The 23,243-nt window shown below is 40.6% G+C and overlaps 1 protein-coding gene across 1 annotated transcript in view; it reads left to right on the top strand.

The window, feature by feature from the left end:
* The window catches only part of nadka (NAD kinase a), a 30,633-nt gene extending 7,484 nt beyond the window's left edge, over positions 1–23,149 (top strand). The window contains exons 3-12 of the mRNA XM_080733772.1: positions 1,220–1,303; positions 11,824–11,953; positions 12,449–12,557; positions 13,750–13,835; positions 14,409–14,511; positions 14,807–14,949; positions 17,053–17,152; positions 18,851–19,008; positions 19,771–19,853; positions 20,913–23,149. Of these exons, the coding sequence (XP_080589898.1) occupies positions 1,220–1,303; positions 11,824–11,953; positions 12,449–12,557; positions 13,750–13,835; positions 14,409–14,511; positions 14,807–14,949; positions 17,053–17,152; positions 18,851–19,008; positions 19,771–19,853; positions 20,913–21,060 (1,144 nt within the window). The 3' untranslated portion in view covers positions 21,061–23,149. The remainder of the gene's footprint in view (positions 1–1,219; positions 1,304–11,823; positions 11,954–12,448; positions 12,558–13,749; positions 13,836–14,408; positions 14,512–14,806; positions 14,950–17,052; positions 17,153–18,850; positions 19,009–19,770; positions 19,854–20,912) is intronic.
* The last annotated feature ends 94 nt before the right edge of the window (positions 23,150–23,243 follow it).

A 23,243-nucleotide genomic window follows, 5' to 3' on the forward strand; every position in this document is an offset into this window, starting at 1 on the left:
ATTGTAACAACAAGCAGAAAGAAACAGATGGTTGACTCTCCCACCCAGACCGACGGCTAATAGGATTTGTAAACCCACATCACGTGACGCTGCCCCAGGCCCACTGGACAGCAAAGAGAAGACGGCCTTCTTGTGTGACTTCTTCAGACCTCATTTTGACTCATTCTAATGTAGGGCTGTCGCGATTAGTACATTTTACATGACGATTAATTGTCACTCAAATAATTGCGATTAACGATTCAATTGTGTATTTGTCGTTGACAATTACATTTCTGTTTGGCTTTTAGGCTTTGAAGTTACACATGGTAGATATGACACACAACCTAAATATACAAAGAAATTACTGACATAATTTGACAACTTTATGCTTAAAAAAGAACATTGATAGTGGAAATAGCCGATCTACAAGCTCACAACGCGTCGCGATGCGATGCATTGTGAGCTTGGGTTAGGGTTAGGACTGGAATTTTGTTTTATTTTTTTTTGACTGGAAACGATTATGACGATTATGAAAAAGAATCACGATTATGTCAAATTTTCACGATTAGACGATTATGTAATAATTGTGACAGCCCTATTCTAATGCTGTTGGCAGTGAACTCTCACCCATACTACATTTGCAATCTTTTAATCATGTTTGCTGCGAATGCTTCTTCCTGCTTGACTTAGAACTACAGTAGATGGAGAAATCCGTGGCATTGTTGTTAATGGGAATTCAATTGTGTATTTTTTTTACATTGGCTGATATGATGTTTGCACAGCAGTTGGTATCATTCATAGGTAATGTAAGGGTTTATCAGAGATAGGCCACAGGCCTTTCTTTCACAATGTTTTGTGAAATTCACCATACCTTGTGAAAGTTGTTTCATTTAACTGCTTGATTTAGGCTGTGGTAGTTTGCATCAACTGGACAGAATATAGGTTAGTAGTAGCCTCTTGTAGAAAAACCTTCTTTACCTATAAATTATTTCAGTGGCCACTGGCTAATTTGAATTGGACAAAAATTAAGCTGAATTATCCATAACAGCTAGAATCACCGCTCGCCATATCCTACCATTTTTACACAAGCTTTCCATTTTTGTGAGGAAAATGTTGAATTATCTAAGGCTATTATTTTCCCTGTAGAAATTGCTGTAAAATCAAAATGTATTATGTCTATGGTATCATGAGTTGTGAACCGTCAACCTAACTCCCTCTCGTTGTTGACCTTTTCTTTCAGGAGAAACCAATCACTTCATGGACCAAGCCCTGTGACCACGTTTGGACCAAAGGCATGCATGCTTCAGAATCCACACGCTGTCATGTAAGTTGGACGGACTATTTAAAACCTAGTTGGAAAAAAATGTTGCTATTCATGTTTGTGACCTTTTCCACTCTGCTTTGGCGTACAAAATGCATAATTGCATCAGTCAAGGTGATCAGTCTGAAGGGTTGAAGTACAGTAACACACACCTGCTGGTTGGGGCAGTCGCTGAGATTTCCCAGGAGACAAGAGCAGCACTGTTATTTATCTGGTTGACATTTGTTTGTTGCTTGTTATTTACTTACTGTGTATTTCAATTGGTTATTTCCGTTTTTCTTGCCATCTCCACCAAGGGGACTACATTGACGGTGATGTTCACTGCCAACCCAGAGGGGGCGCTGATATGGATATTAGTAGTATTATCAATATTGAATATGAATCGAACTACAGGGCTACAGGAGGCGCATGGCTTACATCTCAAAACAGACAAAGATCTCTATACACATGTTAGCAGGGTGGAGTCCTGGTTCCTGAGACGGTCTCCTAACCGAAAAGTCCCAAATTCAATCACCACTGCAGCCGTTTGGCCTGTTAAAATGACCATTAGATGTCCCATATCCTGCTTACAAAACAACACTTCCTGCTGTTAAGCCATTTGACTAGTAGGCAGGAATTTACTTAGAGTTTACACATTTATATAAACTATGATAGTCTGTTATTTCACTGAGACTGTCCACTTCTCTTTGCTAGGCTTGGACAGACTGTTGCCCTCTTGACTCCTACTGTCACATTACTGGATACTTGAACCATCCACTTACTGCAGCACGTAATTGAAGCATAGGATTAGCATAGTGCTATCTAAAGCCTCCTAGGAAAGTTAAAAGTAGCAGAGCTTGGCTATCTTTGGATCAAAACACTACAGTATATTACAGTAGGTGGGAAAGGTATTGCTAGCTTGAGACCTGTCAGTCAGTGTAACAGGTATAAAAAAGGGCAGAAAATGCCCCATTAAATAAAAATATCCCTCATATTAGAGGAATGGAGGCCAATATTTCCCATCATATTACATCAGGTTTAAATTACGTATTACATTTACTATTTCAGCCTGATGTTTCACTTACTGTATAATTATATATGCTGTATAACACTATAATTAATGTCCACAAATGGAAGCTTGCGTCGTGATACGACATGTTGTGAACTTGTGGGCTGGTTGATCTGCTATTTTATCTATTTGGCTTATTGTCATTTCCACAACCTTTACTTTTCAGATAATGGAAAAAATCCAATGGATCCAATGTAGTTATGTTGATCACAAGCTCTTGTTAATACTTTTAATTGGTTAAATATGTATAAAAACCTACTGACAGGCTTAACCACTTTCAAATTTTACAAACTGGAAAAAACAAAAGTTGAAATGGGGAGATACACGGTTATATGACAAAGTATATAGGGCTCAACTCCCCCTCCCCCTCCCACAGGACTTGGCAAACCAACTTGCAAGTTATTCTTTCAACAGCATTAACTAACCAGAAGTTATGCTTTCAACAGCATTAACTAACCAGAAGTTATGCTTTCAACAGCATTAACTAACCACCTTTACATTATTTACCGTATGTGGCTGTTGCTCAAGGGACCGTTGCAGGGCATGCAGAACCTGCCAGCATTTAGCCATCAGTTTCTGTCTCAGCCAGGCCAGCAGAATCAATTATGAAAAAAAAAACAAGTGTATTAGAAGACATGTACAGGAGCGCCCGCTGACCTACCGGTCCAGGCGCATACCACATACTGTAGGCTCTGATAGGATTGCAACCGATAGGGTATTTCTTTTATTTCTGACTCTGTGTAGTGTGTGTGTGTGTGTGTGTGTGTGTGTGTGTGTGTGTGTGTGTGTGTGTGTGTGTGAGATTGATTGATTGATTGATTGAAGACTTTATTAGAAGTTTGCATAGGAAAAGGTACAGTTTCATGACGGTACAGTTCACTGGTACAAGGTCTACTAAAAGGAGATCCATGAAAAGACTAAGCTTATTTCCACTGGAAACCATTGAAGTATCTCATATAACATTGAATGACAGACAAATAGAACACAGTACTATGCAGTAGATATGTAAAGAAAAAGAAAAAAGAAAACGGTAAGTCTAAACAAACAGTATATACAAAGAAGGGGCGAACCAGTTGCGAACGGCTGCTGCCTGTAAGTGGTTTTTCAGGGCAATTTTAAAGGATGCTAGTGATCCACACTCCTTTATGACCTTCGGTAAGGCTTTCGGTAAGGCTTTTTGTGTGTGTGTGTGTGTGTGTGTGTGTGTGTGTGTGTGTGTGTGTGTGTGTGTGTGTGTGTGTGTGTGTGTGTGTGTGTGTGTGTGTGTGTGTGTGTGTGTGTGTGTGTGTGTGTGTGTGTGTGTGTGTGTGTGTGTGTGTGTGTGTGTGCGTGCGTGCGTGCGTGCGTGCGTGCGCGCGTGTGTGTACTGTATATGTTAACACACAAAACAAGTCCATTATTAAACATGCAGTCCATTATTTAACATATTATGTTAATTAATGGACTGCACCCTCCCATCCCACCAAGCTAATGTGATGAAAAGCTTAGTTTCTCCAGAAACCCTTTGAACATGGATGAAAGAGAGTCTCTTGATGTTACGTGACCCATTGGTTCTCAAAGTGGTGTCCAGGGACCCCCAGAGGTCCTTGGGGGTCCCCAGCTAAACGATTTAATTACTTTACCACTTCATTCATATTTTATACTTTGGCTATTGGAAAATAGCAGATATACAAGCTCACTGCGTGTCACAAAGTGGTGACATGCACGCGTTGTGAGCTTCTACATCTGCTATTTTTAAATAATGAAAATAATTAATATATTTTTATTTTCTATACACAAATCTCCTTTTCTGGGGGTCCCTGCCTGGCACAACATCTTTTCAGATGAGGGTCCTTGGACGAATACATATTAATTTGGGGTCCTTGACATGAAAGAGTTTGAGAACAACTGACTGAACTAAACATGAACAATGAATGTGATTACAGGTGAAACTGACATTTCATATCACACGCTACACCTGTTAGCTCAGCTGGTCAGAGCTCGGTACTGATTATTTTTATTACTATATTCACTCTTGAAACTTTATAAAAATGAGGAAATAGCTAAGCCAGCACACAATAAATTTCCTTTTCACATGGTTTATTTACCTCTCACAGACAGAACCACGTTGGTTCTGTCCGTGAGAAGTAAATAAACCATGCGAAAAGGATATTTATTTTGTGCTGCTATTTCCTCGTTTTCATGTCATTATCGAGCTTTGCACCTTCAGGAGTATTTTTAGTTTTTTGTCGAATTCCCAAGACAAAAAACTGATTACAATACATTTACCCGCATTGATTCCGGATGAGGACCCAAATGCATTTGGGTCTCCATCCGGAATCAGTGTAGGTAAATGTACTATAATCACATTTTTCTCTTAGGAACGCGACTAATACAAAAATATATTATTGAACTCAAGTCTCCATGGCATGAGTAATCAATAGAAAAAAAATCATTTTAGGGATGAACTACTCCTTCAAAGACTTATATTTAATCTGGAGTGTTGCAGGCTTTCTGCTTTATTGCAGTCATTTCTCTCAACTCTTGTAACTTTAACCAGCTAAAAAGTAAAAGCAAAATATTACGCCTAAAGACTCCCTCGGTGGCCCTGTTGACACAGCACGGCCAGACGTATCTGGTAGGAAGGGCTGTCACCATTATGACATTTTACATGACGATTAATTGTCACTCAAATAATTGGGATTAACGATTTAATTGTTTTTGTCGTTGACAATTACATTCCTGTTTGACTTGTGGCTTTGAAGTTGCACATGGCAGATATGACACATAACCTAAATATACAAAGAAATGAAGGACATATTTGACAACTTTACACTTTAAAAAGAACATTGATAGTGGAAATAACCGATCTACAAGCTCACAATGCGTCGCATCGCGATGCGTTGTGAGCTTGTAGATCTGCTATTTTCACTATTTTTTAAATGTTTGAACATATATAAACATTTTTCAACATTTAAATGATTATGACAATTATTACAAAATAATTGCGATTAGACGATTATGTAATAATTGTGACAGCCCTACTAGTAGGTCAGTTATGTGTTCATCTGTCATCACTACACTTATCTGTTCTTTGATTGTCATTGGCAAATGTTTGGAGTAAAATGGTAATGGCTGTCATTGTTCAGAGCCATCACAATAGAAACCACAAACGACTGAAACCAGCCCCACTGGATAGTTGCTTTCCTCTCTGTGAACGGGTGTGGTTGTGTATAATGTTGTGTGATACTGTGTAGTTACTACCACAAGTGTAAACAGATGCATTTTTGATCATAGTAGCCAACTAGCCATGGTCTGCTATAACAGTGGTTCTCAACCTATGGATTAACTTAATGTGCAACATTGTTTTCTCACTGAACAGTAAACAAACCAACACAAAGTTTAAGTGTATAGAGGGTATCTGCACATTTCTGAAGTGACAATTTAAGGACCTTTTAATACCTCTAAAATGACAAATTAAACATGTAAAATATTAGAGGCATGAAATTGTGAAAATAGCCGATCTACATGCTCAGCATGTAGATCTGCTATTTTCACAATAGAACTGTGTTATACAAAATGTAATGCCTCAACTCTTAGTGCTCGTCAGGGTGGGGGGGTCCCCAGTTAAAATATGATTATTTTGGGGGTCACGGCCTGAAAAGGTTGAGAACCACTGTGCTATAACATGGCCATAATTTGATGAAATGTATGTGTCAATATAGCTAGCAACTTCTGAAATGTTAAACGGAGAAAATGATTTGCTCCATGCGATTGGTAGTATATTGGTAGTAAGTGACCAGTGTTGCAGGTAAACGCTTACTGTAGATGTTAGTGTTCCATTTCAGGGGTATATTAACAAACACTTTTGTGATATACAGATATGCCTAAACTATGACCGATTCACTCCCTGGATTAGTTTTTGTGATCTCCCAATCTCAATTTAGGATGGTCCCTGTGGTTTCTTTTCAGGTTATATTTTGAGATGGAGTGTATTGTTATTGTATATTTTCATCTTGACGGAGCAAAGTTAAATATTGTGATCGTGATGAGCGTTATGTCACCTACCCCTCCCCCTCTGACATGAGGTCAGTCACCCTGCACTTTCCTTTGCCCTCAGGCATTGTCTCTGTTTTTGGCTTTGAGCCGTGAAAATATCACCCAAGTTCAGTCACTCTGGCTAAACAACTCTGTCTGTCAACAAACAAAACATGAAAGCTAAAATTACCACTAATTCTTCCCTTGACGTCTGCAAGAGGAGGAGGTGTGAGATATCTTAAAGCCATTCAAAACTCGCCAGAGTTTCCTTGTAGCGACACAGCAAGGTAGATGAGCAGCAGTTCCTGGTGAGTGTGTCTGTGTCAGGACACACCCACCCAATAAGAAAAGCTTTTCCCCTGAAGTGGGCGTCTCCCTCAGGTGGGCAGGGCTGAGCTGACATCACCTCTTCAGGTCTGTCTCAATAATGAGTGAGCTTTAAATGGAGCAGCAGAATGCAGCGTGGGGACTCGGCGTTAAGATCCTTGGAGGAGAAGAGTTGCTGTTGCAGTGTGGCCACGCTGTGTGAGCCGTGGACAACAAGGATCAACACCACACCACAGCGCTTCAGGGGAGCTTCCGCCACGATTGAGCTCAGCAACAACAGCAGGTGACAAAAAAGTCACAACCGACCAGATGACATCGCTGCCTCCGACTAGTATTTTGTTTTACTTGTTTTTAGAATAATAGGCGTTGGAAGACGATGCTATCGATAGGCCTTTTGTAGTACATACAGTATAGCTGGACCTACTGTATAGCGGCGTCATCATCACATGAATACAGCCATGAAGTACAGCCAGGTTGTGCTCCAAGATGCCCCAGGAACCAACAACGGTGACAACAAAGTGTGGAAATGGTGAGAGCTTTTTTCTTTTGGTTCCTTCCTTCCTTTCTGTCTGCATCTCTACAGAGGCCAGGGGAACAGTGTTGTTTGTTTGTGATGATTCAGGGAAGAAGTTGCCAGCACTCAAGGAATCTCCTTTTCACATGATTGTATTTACCTCACTGGACAAGAGCAACGTATGCGTTTCGACCTTGTTGGTCTTCGTCAGCGTGTTTGTGATGCTTGAAACGGGTGCCTCGCTCCTTTGGTGTAGCGGCCTGTTTCAAAGGGATGCTTCTGCCACCTGCAAGTCCTGTGGCCCTTCACCGTTAACCACTTGAGCCCCAGCAGCCACAGTATTCTCCCCAAGACATTTGGTGTAGAGATAAACGAGAGCGCACCAAGTACAGTTGCAACTCGGGTCTGTATTACTAAGAAATATAGGGGGTTCAAGTGTTTAGATTTCGCTGCTGATTTTACACAGTTAAAATCTGCGTGTTGATTAGGCCCATAAGGGTCAATTTGTTACACAACTCAGTACTCCGGTTTGTCTGTGTAGTTGCCACAATGTCATGTCAGTAAATTGCATTAAAGTAGGGAAGTAGGGCTTGAGGTTTCTGTTTCTCTATTTTGTGTGGTTTACCGGTGAAGAAGAGGAAACAGAGGTGCATTCATTGTCTATATTTATTCATTTATTCACTTATTTTGACACTGTAAAATTCTCAGTGTTAATTCATCCATTTGTACACTCAGAGCGTTAATGAACACTGGAGTTTACTGGGTCACAAGCATCCCAGGCATATGGTGCAGGCAGCCATCCGGTTGAAAAGCACCCTATTTGACCACAGGCAAGGTCTCTGTCTGCGTTTTGAAGTGGCAGTTGTGATCCGATGAAAGCAACGCATGCTGTTATTTCTTGCTTCCTGGGGCAGCGGGACTGTCCTGTGTGGCTCTAGACTGGACCCACCTGTCTGGCTGGGCGAGGTACTAATGTGTTTGGGAAGGGTTTAGGCGTGCACGATAACACTGCTTTTGGGTCATGAAAGAAGCGGCCGGTAACAACCAGGCCAAGTCCCTCGTTCCACTCTTGTATCTCATCAGACGTCGGTTCACTTTCGATCCACTGATCAAATTGTATTTAATATTTTGAAGGGTTTTTAAGTAGTGCAATAATACATGTTATCAGTACATGGAGGCCAGTCTATGATGTCAGTCATCTATGACCAACAGACATCAGACATCTATGATGCCAGGGGGAGTTCGGGGGTCTCCATATAGAAAGAAATCCCCAGTTTTATAGGTAGCAGACGCAGTTGTATTTTAATAGATTAAATAGAGGGTTGAGATTGTGTGACTATAACGGGAGAAAGCGAAAGGGCCTGAGGAGGGATTTACCCAATTGGCTCAAAAGGGCAAGGGAATTCATGGCGTTATGCGAGTTGACGTGTTTAAACTCACACCATGAACACTGAGCAACAAACAGTTGTGGAAGAAGTACTTCGATTTTTTACCGCTAAGTAAAAGTAGCCATACCACAATGTATAAATACTCTTACGAGTTAAAGTTGTGTATTCAAAGTTCTAAAGTAAAAGTTATAACAAAAACAGTAGCACATAGAAGAACATTTGCTGATCACTGCTACTGAGCAAAGGATCAAGTAATATAGGATATCCTGATATCTCCATCGAGTAGAGGAACCAGGCCTCATACATATTCTGAACTTCAATTCCAGGCAATGGCCTGGAATTGAGATCTTGATGTCGTCTTTCCTGGTGGTAACTTTCTGGAAAGATAGCATCTAATATCAATTGCAACTTGTTATTTAAAGATATGTGTGAGTGATGACCTGTCAGTGTTAGAACACATGATGCCACACCATGACCATATTAAATCACCGCCTAAGTTTAAATACAAATGTATAGTACACTACAGCAACGTGTTTTGGCTGTATAACTTCCTTAGGGTGTGACTTGAATGCGTATTAAAGGTGTACAGCGTGGAAATGTTTAGTTTTTTGTAGATTTTTTACACCATTATAATGATCTTGTTTTGATCATTAGACCCAGTCACTGAATATCGGTAGGCCTACGTCTCCAGCTTCAGGATATGTATGATACTGATTTACTATGAGACTGTGGAGTTCAGTAGTTTACAATCTAGACATTTAGCAAACGTTCTATTTTGACCATCATAACTAAACATCATAACATAACTACGGCCATACTCTACCCTGATTGGTTGAGGACTGGCTGGCCACCTCTGAAAACCGAATCTAGCTATGCTCGTAACACGGGCCATGGTGGAAGTCCTTATATGGTCAGCACACATTCTAGTGAGGAGAATGAATGGAAAATGTACTAATTATATTTTTATTTGAATGAAATACAATCACTGAATATACCTTTAAGTAACTATTGGTGTGGAGGAAAGTATACCACCGCCACCTTCTAGGCTGCTGTTAAAAACTCTATCCGCACATAATCCATATCCTATGCAACCAGTCAATGTGTCGACCTTAATACTACCTTATAATCACATAAGGCACATAGGAATAGCAAAGCCTTTCTTACTAGAACAAGGTAGGACATCTTAAAAACTGCTGATGAAGGACGTATATATATAGATGTGTACAATATCTCACCAACCTCAGCACTGTATTTTTCTGTCAATACTTGAGGAGCAAAATGGATGGTGATCTCACCATCCATGCTTGCCGTCTTTGCAGGCTAAGGTGTAATTTATACTCCTTCATGCGACGACGTCATCCACCGAAATTGGCAGAGCTTCAAGGGATGCTTGTAGATCGATTGTTTTAATGGTGAGCGACACCGTCATATGATGAAATATAAATCTTAAAAAGTTTACGGTCGTGATGAATAATGAGGTTAGACACAAGACGCTGGACTACCATATATTTACAATTTACGCTTTTTGTTGTTGTTGCTCCATTACATCCTGGGTTTTTATTGTACATAACACAGTAAACAGTATATGATCAAGTGAGGCCATAAAAGGACTCTTTGCAGTGCTTCCCCTACCTTTTAGCTTGTGACCTCACCCAAAAGCAAAATTAGACGTTTGCCCGGGACGTACGCCACGTTGTGAGCTTGTAGATCGGCTGTTTTCACTACTTCTTAAACATTTGTTGTCTTTTTAAGGAATTTCTTGATTTTTTTTCTTTTTTTTTTTAAATAATAATGAATAAAAACAAAATATATGAAACCAAAAATGAAGAGACCCATAAAAACGTGTCCACGACCCACAAATGTGTCCCGACCCAGTGTTTAGGAACCAGTGTGTTATGGTACATGCTGGGGTGCTGTGGAGTGTGGTAACAGAGTTAGACTCTTAAGTCCCATGTCTCTAATTGGATAGGTGCTAAGATGTGTGGCTTTAACAGACCTGTCTGTTACCCAACTGCTCATATTTATTTCAGTTAGCTAACTGAAATGATCCAATTTAAAAACATTTCTTGAACATTTCAGCCTACATGGGATTCCATGTAAGCTGAAATATTTGACATTGTTTTGCTAAAAAACTGCTTAATTTTAAAATTCATCAGTCGTTCACATCAGATGTCACGCTCATTCCCTGTCCAGAATGATTACAGTCTACTGGACATTTGATACAAATTACGTCCATATCCATTTGTAATGCATGAATCACAAGCAAGTCCTAAGGGTTATATTTTGGATTGAACACTGTTTGGATAAAGGAGTATAAAAGAGTAATATAAGAATTGTATACACCAGTGGTTCTCAATTTTTCAGGCCGCGACCCCCAAAATAATCATATTTTAACTGGGGACCCCCACCCTTACGAGCGCTAAGAGTTGAGGAATAAAATTTTGTATAACATTTGTGAAAATAGCCGATCTACATGTAGATGTATGAAGCATGGATTGGCATACACACATTCAGTGAAGGCAGTTCAGAACTTCAGGGAATCAAATATTGGTGTGCGCTGCATGCTCCATGTTGGGACATGGTTGGGACAAATACATTTCAGTCTTGGGATTTGTTTTTTTGGCTTTAACCCCTGAGTTCAGGTGGTACATGGGCGTATTCAATGTACACGTATCCATCTTTGTGAACGTGTTTTCACCTGCACATGACATAACTTCACAGTGATGCTAGTAATGAACAGCTGTCTCTTTAGGCCTCTTTTGGCATCCCTGTTGGATGTTTCATCTCCAAATGCTTGTGAATCGTTGGTGTTAACTTGACTACTTGGCGTTGCACAGTTTGCATTTGACCTACTTGTGTGTGCGTGCGTGCGTGCACGTGCGAGAGACAGAGAGAGTGAGTGCACTTGAGGAGCAGAGGATTTGAAATGTGTCTGATTTGCAGTGATAATAATAAATTGCAGTTGGGTTTTTAGTTTTTTTTTATCGTCCAGGATGTCCAGAGGGATTTATATTTTCCGGCTTTTGTCATAAAAAACGTCCAAAACCTGCAATTACCGGCCTCTGGTTCATATTAAGGAAAATGGGATGCTAATGAAATAGATGGGTAGTAGATTCTGTCCAGCATGCAAATTAATAGATTTGCCTGGGATTTCCGCACTTGAACACCATGTTCAGAAAGCAGAGAAGGAATGGCCCGTTTAATTTACGCTTCCCTCCTTCTTGCTCAGGCACATCCAGGACCCTGCCAGTCAGAGACTGACGTGGAACAAGCCTCCCAAAAGTGTCCTTGTCATCAAGAAGATCCGCGACACCAGCCTGCTGCAGCCTTTCAAATCGCTGTGCACGTTCCTCACCGAGGTACGAGCACACGCTGAGTGGTGTCACTCACACATTCACACGCCCCGTCATGTCACTCACACCAGCCACCATCCATGTGCGCTGTGACATCACTCACACTTCCACAGAGTGGATTATTATGTTCATTGTTTGAATTCCGCTCCAATCACGTCAAAGCATTGAGACCGTTGCACGATTTACTGTCAAAATCACATTGGTCTTTTTGCGCGTTTTGCTTAGCCTGACTAAAACACAATGCAAAAAAACCACAGTGTTCCTAACTTTCTCAATTAATTTATTGGAGTGGTCCTCAACTGGGTTCACATTTGGACATTTATTTTGAGTTGACCATGTATTCAAGACCCATTATTTTTAATAACCCCATGTAACCTACTTTTTGAAACATAATAGTCTAACCACTCATGTCCTGCATTTCCACATTTAGTTAACTTTAAGAAAGACTTTGCACAATCTGTTCTTGTGTGTTGACCTGTTTTCCAAACGTTTATTCTGTAGGTGAAAAACCTGATTGTTTACGTGGAGAAGACAGTTCTGGAGGACCCGGCCATCGCGGGCGATGAGAACTTCGGGACCGTCATTAAGAAATGTTGCACTTTCAGAGAAGGTATGCTGGCCATATGGGCATTCTGTGTCAAATAAAATGTTTTTCCTTAACCACATGAACCCTATTCTGGGGCAAACATTCAACGAAAATAGCTGATTTATCTTAGTAGATCGTCTATTTTCAGTAAAGAGATTTGATGTAGAGGGAAATAATGGCAGGCCTAATATAGAGCCCTGGGAGACCCCAGGCAACTAAGTATATAGGATATACAGTATATCTTCAACATTTTCAGGCCAAGGACCCCTTAAAGGACCTACACCATGAATTTTCACTTTTTCTATTTTAAAACCTTTTTTTGGTGTCCCACTGGCACCTTCTATCCTCACAAAGTCCTATTTCTGACAAGTGTGTCTTTCTCTGGTTTTGGGAAGACAGAGATGAGAAGCTCTCAGAACAGTGCTGTTCTGAGAATTGACGCGTGTGACGTCACACACGTTTCTGTTTAAAAAAAAAAGAAAAAAAAAATATATATATATATTTTTTTTTTTCAAAAAAATTTTTTTTTCAAAAAAATGTTTTTTTCTTTGGAAAAACCCCACTAGATGCGCCACTGAGCAAACAGAGGCCGTTTTTGGTATTGCAGCTGGAGAGCCTCATTATAGTAGAGCTAGAACAAACCAAGGAATGGTCAGAGTGTTTGTTGAGGGTTAAAACCTGTCTAAGACTCAATTTTGAGCATATATTTATACAAAAAATATAGTTTTAAAAGCATGGTGTAGGCCCTTTAACTGAGAGAGAGATGAAGCAGAGACCCCCACAACCTTTTCATAGATTCCATATAGTTTCATCGTTTGACAGCACAATCATCAGTGTATTTAATCATGTCAATTTGTTTTTTCAGATATTTAACCACTTGAGCCGTCATAAACTTTCACTCTGTAATTAGTCTGCTCTTTTTCCCCTCCACACCAAACCTCTTTGGTCAATATACAAGCTCACAACGCAATTTTTGGCTACAGTTTTTGGCTACAGTTCTCAGAATATGAACACTAGGGTTCAAGTTGTTAATATAAAAAGGATTGGAAGATTTGGAAGACCCCATGTAGTAACTCTGAGGACCCCCTAGGGGTCCCAGACCCCCTGTTGAAGACCCTTGATTTAGGGTTTAAGTGGTTACGCCTACATTTATACTTCTTCACACAGCTGTGACGAAAATATATTCTAAACGTTCTTTCCCTTGTTTCCCCACCAGATCTCGATGACATTTCCAATCTGGTAGACTTCATCATCTGTCTGGGTGGAGATGGAACCCTGTTGTACGCATCTTCACTGTTCCAGGTACCAACGCTGATATCTCGCTATACAGGCATTGTTCCTTCATACAGGGTTCCCACGGTCATGAAATTCCTGGAAATATTTTGAAATTAGAAAAATATTTTTTCCAGTACTGGAAAGGTTTTGGAATTTATCAAAAATAGCTATGCATTGTCTTTGGTTATTGATTTTGTTAATACCTCTGTAATGACAAATTAAACATGGGCCAAATTGTCAAATATTAGAGGCAGAAATTGTGAAAATAGACGATCAGCTATTTTCACAATAGAACCGTGTTATACAAAATTCCTCAACTCTTAGTGCTCGTCAGGGCTGGGGTCCCCAGTTAAAATATGATTATTTTGGGGGCCACGGCCTGAAAAGGTTGAGAACCACTGCCATACACTACCTGTCTTTGGGCATTGCGCATAGGAGTAAGCAACCTGTTATTGAGCCGAATTATTGTTGTATAGTACTGGAAATTGGGTTAAATATTCTGGAAAAGTTTTGGAAATTAATTGTTAAAAATGTGTGGAAGCCTGTTCATAATAATACATTCTTTTCACAACAAATTCTAAATAAGCGTGTGTTTTGCAGGAGAGCGTTCCACCAGTAATGGCCTTTCACCTGGGTTCCCTTGGGTTCCTCACGCCTTTCAACTTCGACACTTACCAGTCTCAGGTCACCCAAATCATTGAGGGTAAGTGACATCTGACCAGTGCTATCTTAGCCACGCATTAAAATTCACTGGTATTTCTTTCCCATTTGTAACGTAAGTGTAGTATACGAATCATATCAAATGGACCATTGCAGCGTAGCCTCGTACCCGCCCTCTTCCGGAAACCATTTCATTTGTTTCTCGCAATCTTCTGGAATCCTCCTGGATAACGGAAGTTGGTCGTTTACTAGGCTAATTGCAGCGTACATGCAAGGTTGTTTTTGAATTCTGTTGTGTGTGTGTGTATTCTCACTGAGATGTGTTTTTGCTTGTGTAGGAAACGCCGCCATAATCCTGCGCAGTCGTCTGAGAGTGCGTGTGCACAAGGACAACAAGGAGAGGAAAGCCAGGGTGGACGAGAAAGGTCTCATCATGACCAACGGAGACAGTGAGGGAAGCCGCAAAGCCATGAATTACCAGGTATACACATCGTCCACTGCTGCTTTGTTTTCACTCTCATTGACCAGCAAACCTTTGTTTATTCCCAGGCTAAACACATGAGAGAATAAGCTAACCAACATGAACACATTTAGCACAGAACTGATAATGTAATTTTACATTACACTGTTTATGAATTATTTTCAACTAGTGAGATGCAGCCCATCTTGAATTGGCATTTCCTAATCAAGCCTACAGTATATATAGCCCTATTGTAATTTGCCAGGTAATAGAGCCTATTTAAAGTAGCTAATGATACCTACTATTAGTTTGTAAGACAGCATAAAATGGATTCATACTGTACACGAGACTGTTAGCATAGTGCATGAAGCAGGACCTTAGTTAAAAAATAACAAATAAAAATGGAGGTGTTCAAAGTATGCATATTTAAGATTGTTTGCATATTAAACTTTACCTGTTTGGACGTGTTGAATGGATTTAATTGCAACAATGTACAAACTGCAACAATGTCATTGATCGAAAAACCTTTATGCAACAGCTCTTTATGCAACACACCCCATTGTAAACAACATTCACCCCTAAATCACCTCAAACTCCACTAATGATTGCAAGAAGTGCCAGTGACCGTCACGCCACTTCGGTCGTCCACCCCGCTCCACAAACATCTACACTGTGCAACAGGAACATTGCACAGTGTGCCTTCCTGTCTGTTGGACAGAAGGCAGGAGGAGTCTAGTTGAATACCAGAAAACTCGCCCTAAAACAAACTCGCCCCAAACTCGTTTCCCAAGACTAAAATCAAATCTGTGCCTCTGGGGGTCCCTGGAACAAAAAGGTTTGCAATAGGGGTCCATCCATGGAACAAAATATTTTGAGATGGGGGTCCACGGCCAAAAACACATATTGGGGGTCCTTAACCACTGATAGGCACATTCTAAAAATGTCTTCTAAATCAGTAAAAAAAATCTGAAAAAAACTTATGTTGCCATCAGTGTTTCTCAAACTTTGTCATGTGAAGGATCCCCAGAATGATATGTATTTGGCCACAGAACCCCATCACAAAATATTTTGTTACAGGGACCCCCAGAAGCAAATATTTGATTTTAGTCTATTCTGCATCTAGCTTAAGGCCACAGACCCGTTGGGAAACGAGTTTGGGGCGAGTTTGTTTTAGGGCGAGTTTTCCGGTTACCGTCTAGTTTATTAGGCTATATTAGACTGGCACGAGCAGAGTGAAGTCGCAGAGCTAACCTCAAATTACACACAACAGGGCTATTATGGAGGCGGGTAAACCGAGCGACAACGGTGAGATTGAAAACATAGTGGATGACAACAGAACAGGTCACTAAATCACTCAATCCTAACAACTCGGCACACGTGTCAAAAGATAGCGATGTCCTCACCATCCTGGTCTGTGGTTATCATCCAGGCTGCCATTACTGCAACGCATGCATGAGCAAGCATTGTTGTCAAGCAAAGGAATGCGGCATGGAGAGACTGGAGTGCACTGGGAGAAAAGAACACTGAACCTGTTCAACCTGAACCACGGCTGTGCTCGTCACTCGCTCAGGCACAAGAATAAGCTTTGTTTGTGGAGGCTGTCTATGAAACGAATTAGGAGACTCTTGTGATTTTGGGAATTGCGCAAGGCTGCGATTCGTAACCTTTATGTCCTCTTCCGAACCCTGCGGTGAACACCTACAGCTCATCCAAGAGGGAGTCCCCGCTTAATTGGGGGAGATATTAGCTTCTGGCAGGGCTACTTGTCAACCCCCTCTAAACAAAACACTAGATGTTCTACTTATATTGTATTAACTTACTTTTACCAGAATTACAACTGGCTCAAAATTGTACTTATGGGTTATGAAATTAAAAAGTTTGAGAACCACTGCTCTACCATACAGGTTGGTCAAAATACATTTTTAAATCATTAAAATAAGGATGCAGTTAGGCTTGATATTGATGGCCCAGCCAGTTAGCATGCTCATGATTTCCAATCTGGTTCACGATGACTTGTGTTGGTTGTTGTCCCCTGCGATAAAGTAGTGAATTTTCATAAGAGTGGGTCGGTGATGAAGTATATAGGCTCTAAGTGGTTCTTTGTTTGTGTTTGTTTTCTGTCAGGTGTTGAATGAGGTGGTGGTTGACAGGGGTCCATCATCCTACCTCTCCAACGTCGACCTCTTCTTGGATGGACACCTCATCACGACTGTACAGGGAGATGGTGAGTGTTCCACTCTTTACATCAATATGGATATGCTTTACATTGAAACAAAGAAAAAACTAACTAGCAAAAAAGAAAAAAGCAGTCAAAGACCGTGGCGAACAGATGTCTTTTCAGTGCCGACTTAAATATGTCCAGTGTTGCAATGCAAACCTCTGCTGGGAGAGAGTTCCAGGGGTGGGGGCCGCCACACTGAAACCTCTGTCGCCAACAGTTTGGAAGTAGGGCTGTCACGATTATGACATTTTACATGACGATTAATTGTCACTCAAATAATTGCGATTAACGATTTAATTGTGTATTTGTCGTTGACAATTACATTTCTGTTTGGCTTGTAGGTTTTGAAGTTGCACATGGCAATCATGACACATAACTTAAATATACAAAGAAATGACTGGTATATTTGACAATTTTATACTTAAAAAATAACATTGATAGTGAAAATAGCCGATCTACAAGCTCACAACGCATCGCATCGTTGTGAGCTTGTAGATCTGCTATTTCCACTACTTTTTTAAAGTGTTTGTAACTATATTAACATTTCTCAACATGGAAACGATAATGCCGATTATGCAAAATAATTGCGATTGCCTCAAATAATTGCGATTAGACGATTATGCAATAATTGTGTGACAGCCCTATTTGGAAGCTGGTTCAGGGAGTGGAGAGGAGACAGTGACTGAGGACCACAGATACCGCAGGGGTATTATTAATGGAGTAGATCTGGGTTTGTAGGTGAGGAGGAGGAGTTTGTATGTGATGTGGAATTTAACCAGGAGCCAGTGTAGGTGGGTGAGGGTGGGGGTAATGTGCTGCTAGGGCCTGCATAGGTAAGGACCCTGGCAGCAGGCAGTTCTTTAGAGAGGGCCGGAGTCTGGAAATATTTTCTGTCACAAACATAATCTATCTTGTTAAGCAGATTCTCTCCAGTGGTTAATGGACCCCTGCTGTATATTAAATATGATAACGTATGATGTAGTTTTGTTCCAGACAAAATTATAGCTTTAGGAAGCAGTTTTGTAGTCTTTTTTTTTTTTTTTTTTTTTTTTAGCTATTTTTTGGTATTTTCTGCCTTGATTTGGATAGTGCAGTGTAGATAGACAGGAAACCAGAGAGTGAAGAGACGGGGAGTGACAAGCATCACATTCCGTCTGTCTCAGGAATCGAACCAGCCACTCTCTCTCTGCTTTAGAGCCTATTATGTGGTATGCGCCATAACCACTTAGCCCTCGGCTAAGTGAGGTAGCTTAACGTGGATGGATGTGACGCTAGTACAGTATGTCGCAGGGACTTACTCCAAACCCAACCCTTGGTGTGTGTCTTCCAGGGTTTGGACCCCTAACCTCTCAAGCTCAGGGCGGACACTCTAACCACAAAGGTTAGAGCTGGAATGTGCAATAACAGTGGCAACACAAAAATATATGTGGAGGGTTCATTGGCATAGTGAAAAAAAGGGGTAAAACAATTGGCTACTCCAAAAGAGGGTCATTGTTGAAAAACCTGCTATTGTACAGTTTATCCTTTTTGAACACCCTAAAAAAAGTAAGCAAAGACTGAAAGCAATCATTCATAATTGCCTAATTGAAATGAGAGTAAGAGAGAGATTTTTGGGGGTTCAAGCATTATACTTGTTTTATTTTTTGTTGCTTTTACTGCATTGTGCACTGCAGTGGGGTCACTCTGTAAATGCCTTCCTAGGTGTGATAGTGTCCACTCCCACGGGAAGCACGGCGTACGCGGTGGCTGCAGGAGCTTCCATGATCCACCCGAACGTGCCAGCCATCATGATCACACCCATCTGTCCTCACTCGCTGTCCTTCAGACCCATCGTGGTTCCTGCTGGCGTGGAACTCAAGGTATGTGCAGTTAACTTTTGTGTTTGGTTCTGCTCATGTGTTTGGTACTGCTCATGTGTTTGGTACTGCTCATGTGTTTGGTACTGCTCATGTGTTTGGTACTGCTCATGGCTGTATCACTGGTTCTCCATGTGTTTGGTACTGCTCATGGCTATATCACTGGTTCTCCATGTGTTTGGTACTGCTCATGGCTATATCACTGGTTCTCCATGTGGGGTCTTTGATGGGGTCTCAAGGATACCCAGCTAAACTGATTGATAGTTGACCCTTACAGGTAAGAGCAGTCCACACCAAGCACTATAAAGATATTGTTTTAAAAAAAGTCAAGTGTATTGCAGAGTCCACATCACAACTATAATGAAGACAGTGGTGAACAATATAGTTGTATTGCTTGGTGTTGATGGCCCTTTACTCTGTGAGTGTATAAAATGGAACAAAAATTGACCATTATGGTTAGATGTGTATACTCGGAATTGAATTAATACTGCAGATTTTAGTAGCAGAGATAAAGATTGTATCTAATGGGGGTGCGTTGCCTAATGCATATCAAACTGTGGGTCCTTGAAGTAATAATTTATACTGGAATTTATATAGCGCCTTTCTAAGTACCCAATGTCGCTTGCTGAGAATCTATGCATCACTTAGTCTTCTTTTAAAAATATCTCAATGTGACCGGTTTACATTCTAGTGCAGGTTTGCATCACCAAAAGGTGTCTTCCTGGAAAGCAACTGACTGCATTCCCTGCGTTTCACCTTTTGCAGATAATGCTGTCTCGTGACGCCCGGAACACGGCTTGGGTGTCGTTCGACGGGAGGAAGCGACAAGAAGTCTGCCACGGAGACAGGTAAAGCCGACAGTGTCAGAGTAGCACAACAACAGCCACAGACATGCTAATGGCTTATGGCTGTAACCACCCCCACAGGGCCTCTGCCTCGACACTCACAGGTGTTTGTTGCATAACCTCTTTGACCCAGCTTAACTGGGCTTGAGCCAAGGTGCGTCCCGCACGCCCTGTGCAAGTTATTTAACCCATTTAGGCCTAGAATTATTGAATGCTTTAACCGGTGAAAAATAGCAGATATACAAGCTCACAGCGCGGCACCGAGTGCTGCGCTGCGAGCTTGTAGATCTGCTATTTTTGAAAAAAAAAAACGTGAAAATGTGTGCTAATCTTTGAATATATGTATTTTCAAAGCGAACGTTTGTAACTAAAATTTTGCTTCTGGGTGGTCCCTGGAACTAAATGTTTTGAGATGGGGGGTCCGTGGCCAAATACATATCATTTTGGGGGTCCTTCACATGAAAAAGTTTGAGAACCACTGACATAGTAGTCTCTGGAGAACAGACTAACTGAGCTCCAGTTAAGTGAAAAGGACCTTTTCTTTGACGATGGCTATAGCCAGATTGCTGACATAGAAACATAGGTTTTTCAAAAAGTCTTAGAAGGATTCAAGACACTTATAGAATCGGGTCAAAATTCAAATTTTCACGTTTTTTCAAAAATAGCAGATCTACAAGCTCGCAGCGCGGCACTCGGTGCCGTGCTGTGAGCTTGTATATCTGCTATTTTTCAATAGTTAAAGCATAAAATAATGATACACAATACAGTGTACCCATTCTGAATGGTTTAATTTTCTACTTCCTTCATTAAAGCCTTACAAAAAGAAATCTGTCCTTCCTGGTTCCTCACCTGAAGGGCCGCCCACTGTGTCATTGAGCCATAACGGAAAACAAATGCACAGTCATGTCACCACGTCTTGTGTCAACACCTCCCGCTTGTTACGTGATTGCAAATACCTTGGACTTTTCTTTCTTTTGTTTTCTTTTTCTTCTTTTTTACCCGACTGACTCAATAATGTTTTATGTGTGTGCCAATTCCCCCCCCTCCCATCCCTGTTTGCAGTATTACCATCACTACTTCCTGCTATCCCGTTCCCTCCATCTGTTTCCGTGACCCGGTCAACGACTGGTTCGAGAGCCTGGCCCAATGTTTACACTGGAACGTGAGGAAGAAGCAGAACTACCTCAGCTCAGAGGAGGAAGAGTTCTGATGCACGACTTCCTCTTCCTCCCTCCGACTGCGACCCCGACTCCTGCGCAAGGGGATCTTCTCCAAGCTCACGGTGACGTCAAGTGCTCGGTCACAGCACTTAACACATCTCTATCACGAGTGGATTCTAATTTGTTCAGTGATGTTGCCGCAGAAGGCCCATCTGTGTGTGTGAGTGTGTGTTTGTGGAGTCCCGCGTGTTCATTTAACTACAAGAGAAATTCGAACACTCTCAGAGTAACAGATGGCTGAATTAACACTGATTTTACTGAGATGTTTTATTTCCATATTTACATCATTAATAGAAAACGTTTTAAAAGTTTAGTGCTGTTTTTACAGCAAGGTCTTTGGCAATGCTTTACTGTATGACGGACCTAATTACAAAGGACTGATTTGTTTTAATTGAAACCTGAGAGTGTAAAGATTGAATTAAATGAGTACGTAATGAAAATTATGCAGATTTTCATTACGTACAAACATGTCTTAAAGGGAAACTTTACAGATGTTTTACCTTGATCCCATTGATCTGATGTGAGGAGATCATACAGTATATAGTGTGGATAAAAACGTGTCATTTCACATCACTGGGTGCACGGAATGTAGAAGACATAGGGTATTTTTTCCAGACAGTTTATGTATGTTCTCTTCATGTCAGAACTATTGGATTTCGGTTGGTGAAATTTCCCTTTAATGTGCATGTTAATACACTGATAGGACCTTTGTCAAGTACCTAAATTCTGACAATTAGGGACAAGGAGACACAAGTGAGGGATGGTATTGGTCTAAAAATACGGATTCAACTCTGGATAGCGGTTGTTGCAATGAATGAACCTAGCAGTATAGGCGGATGTTATCTTGTAGGTCTCTGGCACTGTCAAATCTTTTTTTGACAGTTTCCAAATGAGTATGCCAAGAAATTGCATATTTCTTGGACGTTTTCCAATTACTGTGTTAAGTGAACACTGCATTTCCTGAGTTCTCACGATCTAATTCTTAATTTATACGTAGTCATACAATGGTGTTGATCGTCGAAAATGGCAGATCTATAAGGTCACAATCCGACGCAACGGCATTGCAAGTTTGTAGATCGGTAGTTTTCGGCGAGCAACTAAATACAATGTTGAAGAATAATTTAATGTATTGTCAATATCACCTAATTTCTCAGAAAGAGCAGGGAAATCACATCTCCTCTGCCATGCCCAAATTTACTGGCTGTGCCTTAAACACTGGTCTGTTGTGTATAAATGTATTTTTTTTTAAAGGTTTATGTAATCGTAATCCTACCTATTATACTGTATATTATATCTGCACTGCAGTGTTGCAGATGTACCATACCACACACCCGTGCTATTCTCTTTACTGTTGCAGGCATTGGTGGAACTAAAATAATATAGTAATGTTACCTATCTGTTATCTGCAACCTCTGTGTAGCGAGTGAAAATACCACATGGCAAAGAGTATGAGGAACTGTTGTACAAATGAATTTCATTCCAACTTAAGCACTTATACCATAACACGGATGCCTCAAGCATCTTTATTTTGAATCTCTGTGATGAAGCCATAGTTGAACTGTGTTTAGTTTACAGACCGATGGTCTGTTTGCGAGTTGTAACACGTGACCGCATTAAAAGGTAAGGCTTCTTTGACGGCAGGATTGAGCATATCAAGACTGTTATTTCGTAGTGCTTAAGGTCTGCTTTGATTATATATTTAACGTGGCCTAACTTACATTCTGTTTAAAAAGATCGGTGATTTCGCTGTGCTTATATGCCGTACCTTATGAATTCACCTAACAAAACCGTTAACTCTCTAACTGAATATTCTAACAGTAAAGTCAGGTTCAAAAGAATCCCGCAAGAGGACCAACTCTGGCTCAAATTCTTAAGTCAGTCATTCCTTAAACTTTGACAAATGTACGCAATGCTTGAATGAAGATGTATTTTGTATAGTCTATGTTTATTGACCAGTTTACAATGTATCATTTCTGAAAAGAAGTCTATTTGGTACTTTTTATATTAATCAGATTTTCCAAGTTCTCAAAGGTTTTAATAATTATTTTGTTAAAGTCAATAAAATGATTCTCTTTCTTAGTGGCTGTAATGTTTGGATATGTTTAATATTTAAGTTATTTTCCTGTAGGCACTGGCCTGCAGTATAAATGTAATTATACTGGAATGGATGCCA

The sequence above is a fragment of the Nannobrachium achirus genome, assembly GCF_963921795.1.
Source record: "Nannobrachium achirus genome assembly, chromosome: 9".
Classification (NCBI taxonomy): domain Eukaryota; kingdom Metazoa; phylum Chordata; class Actinopteri; order Myctophiformes; family Myctophidae; genus Nannobrachium; species Nannobrachium achirus.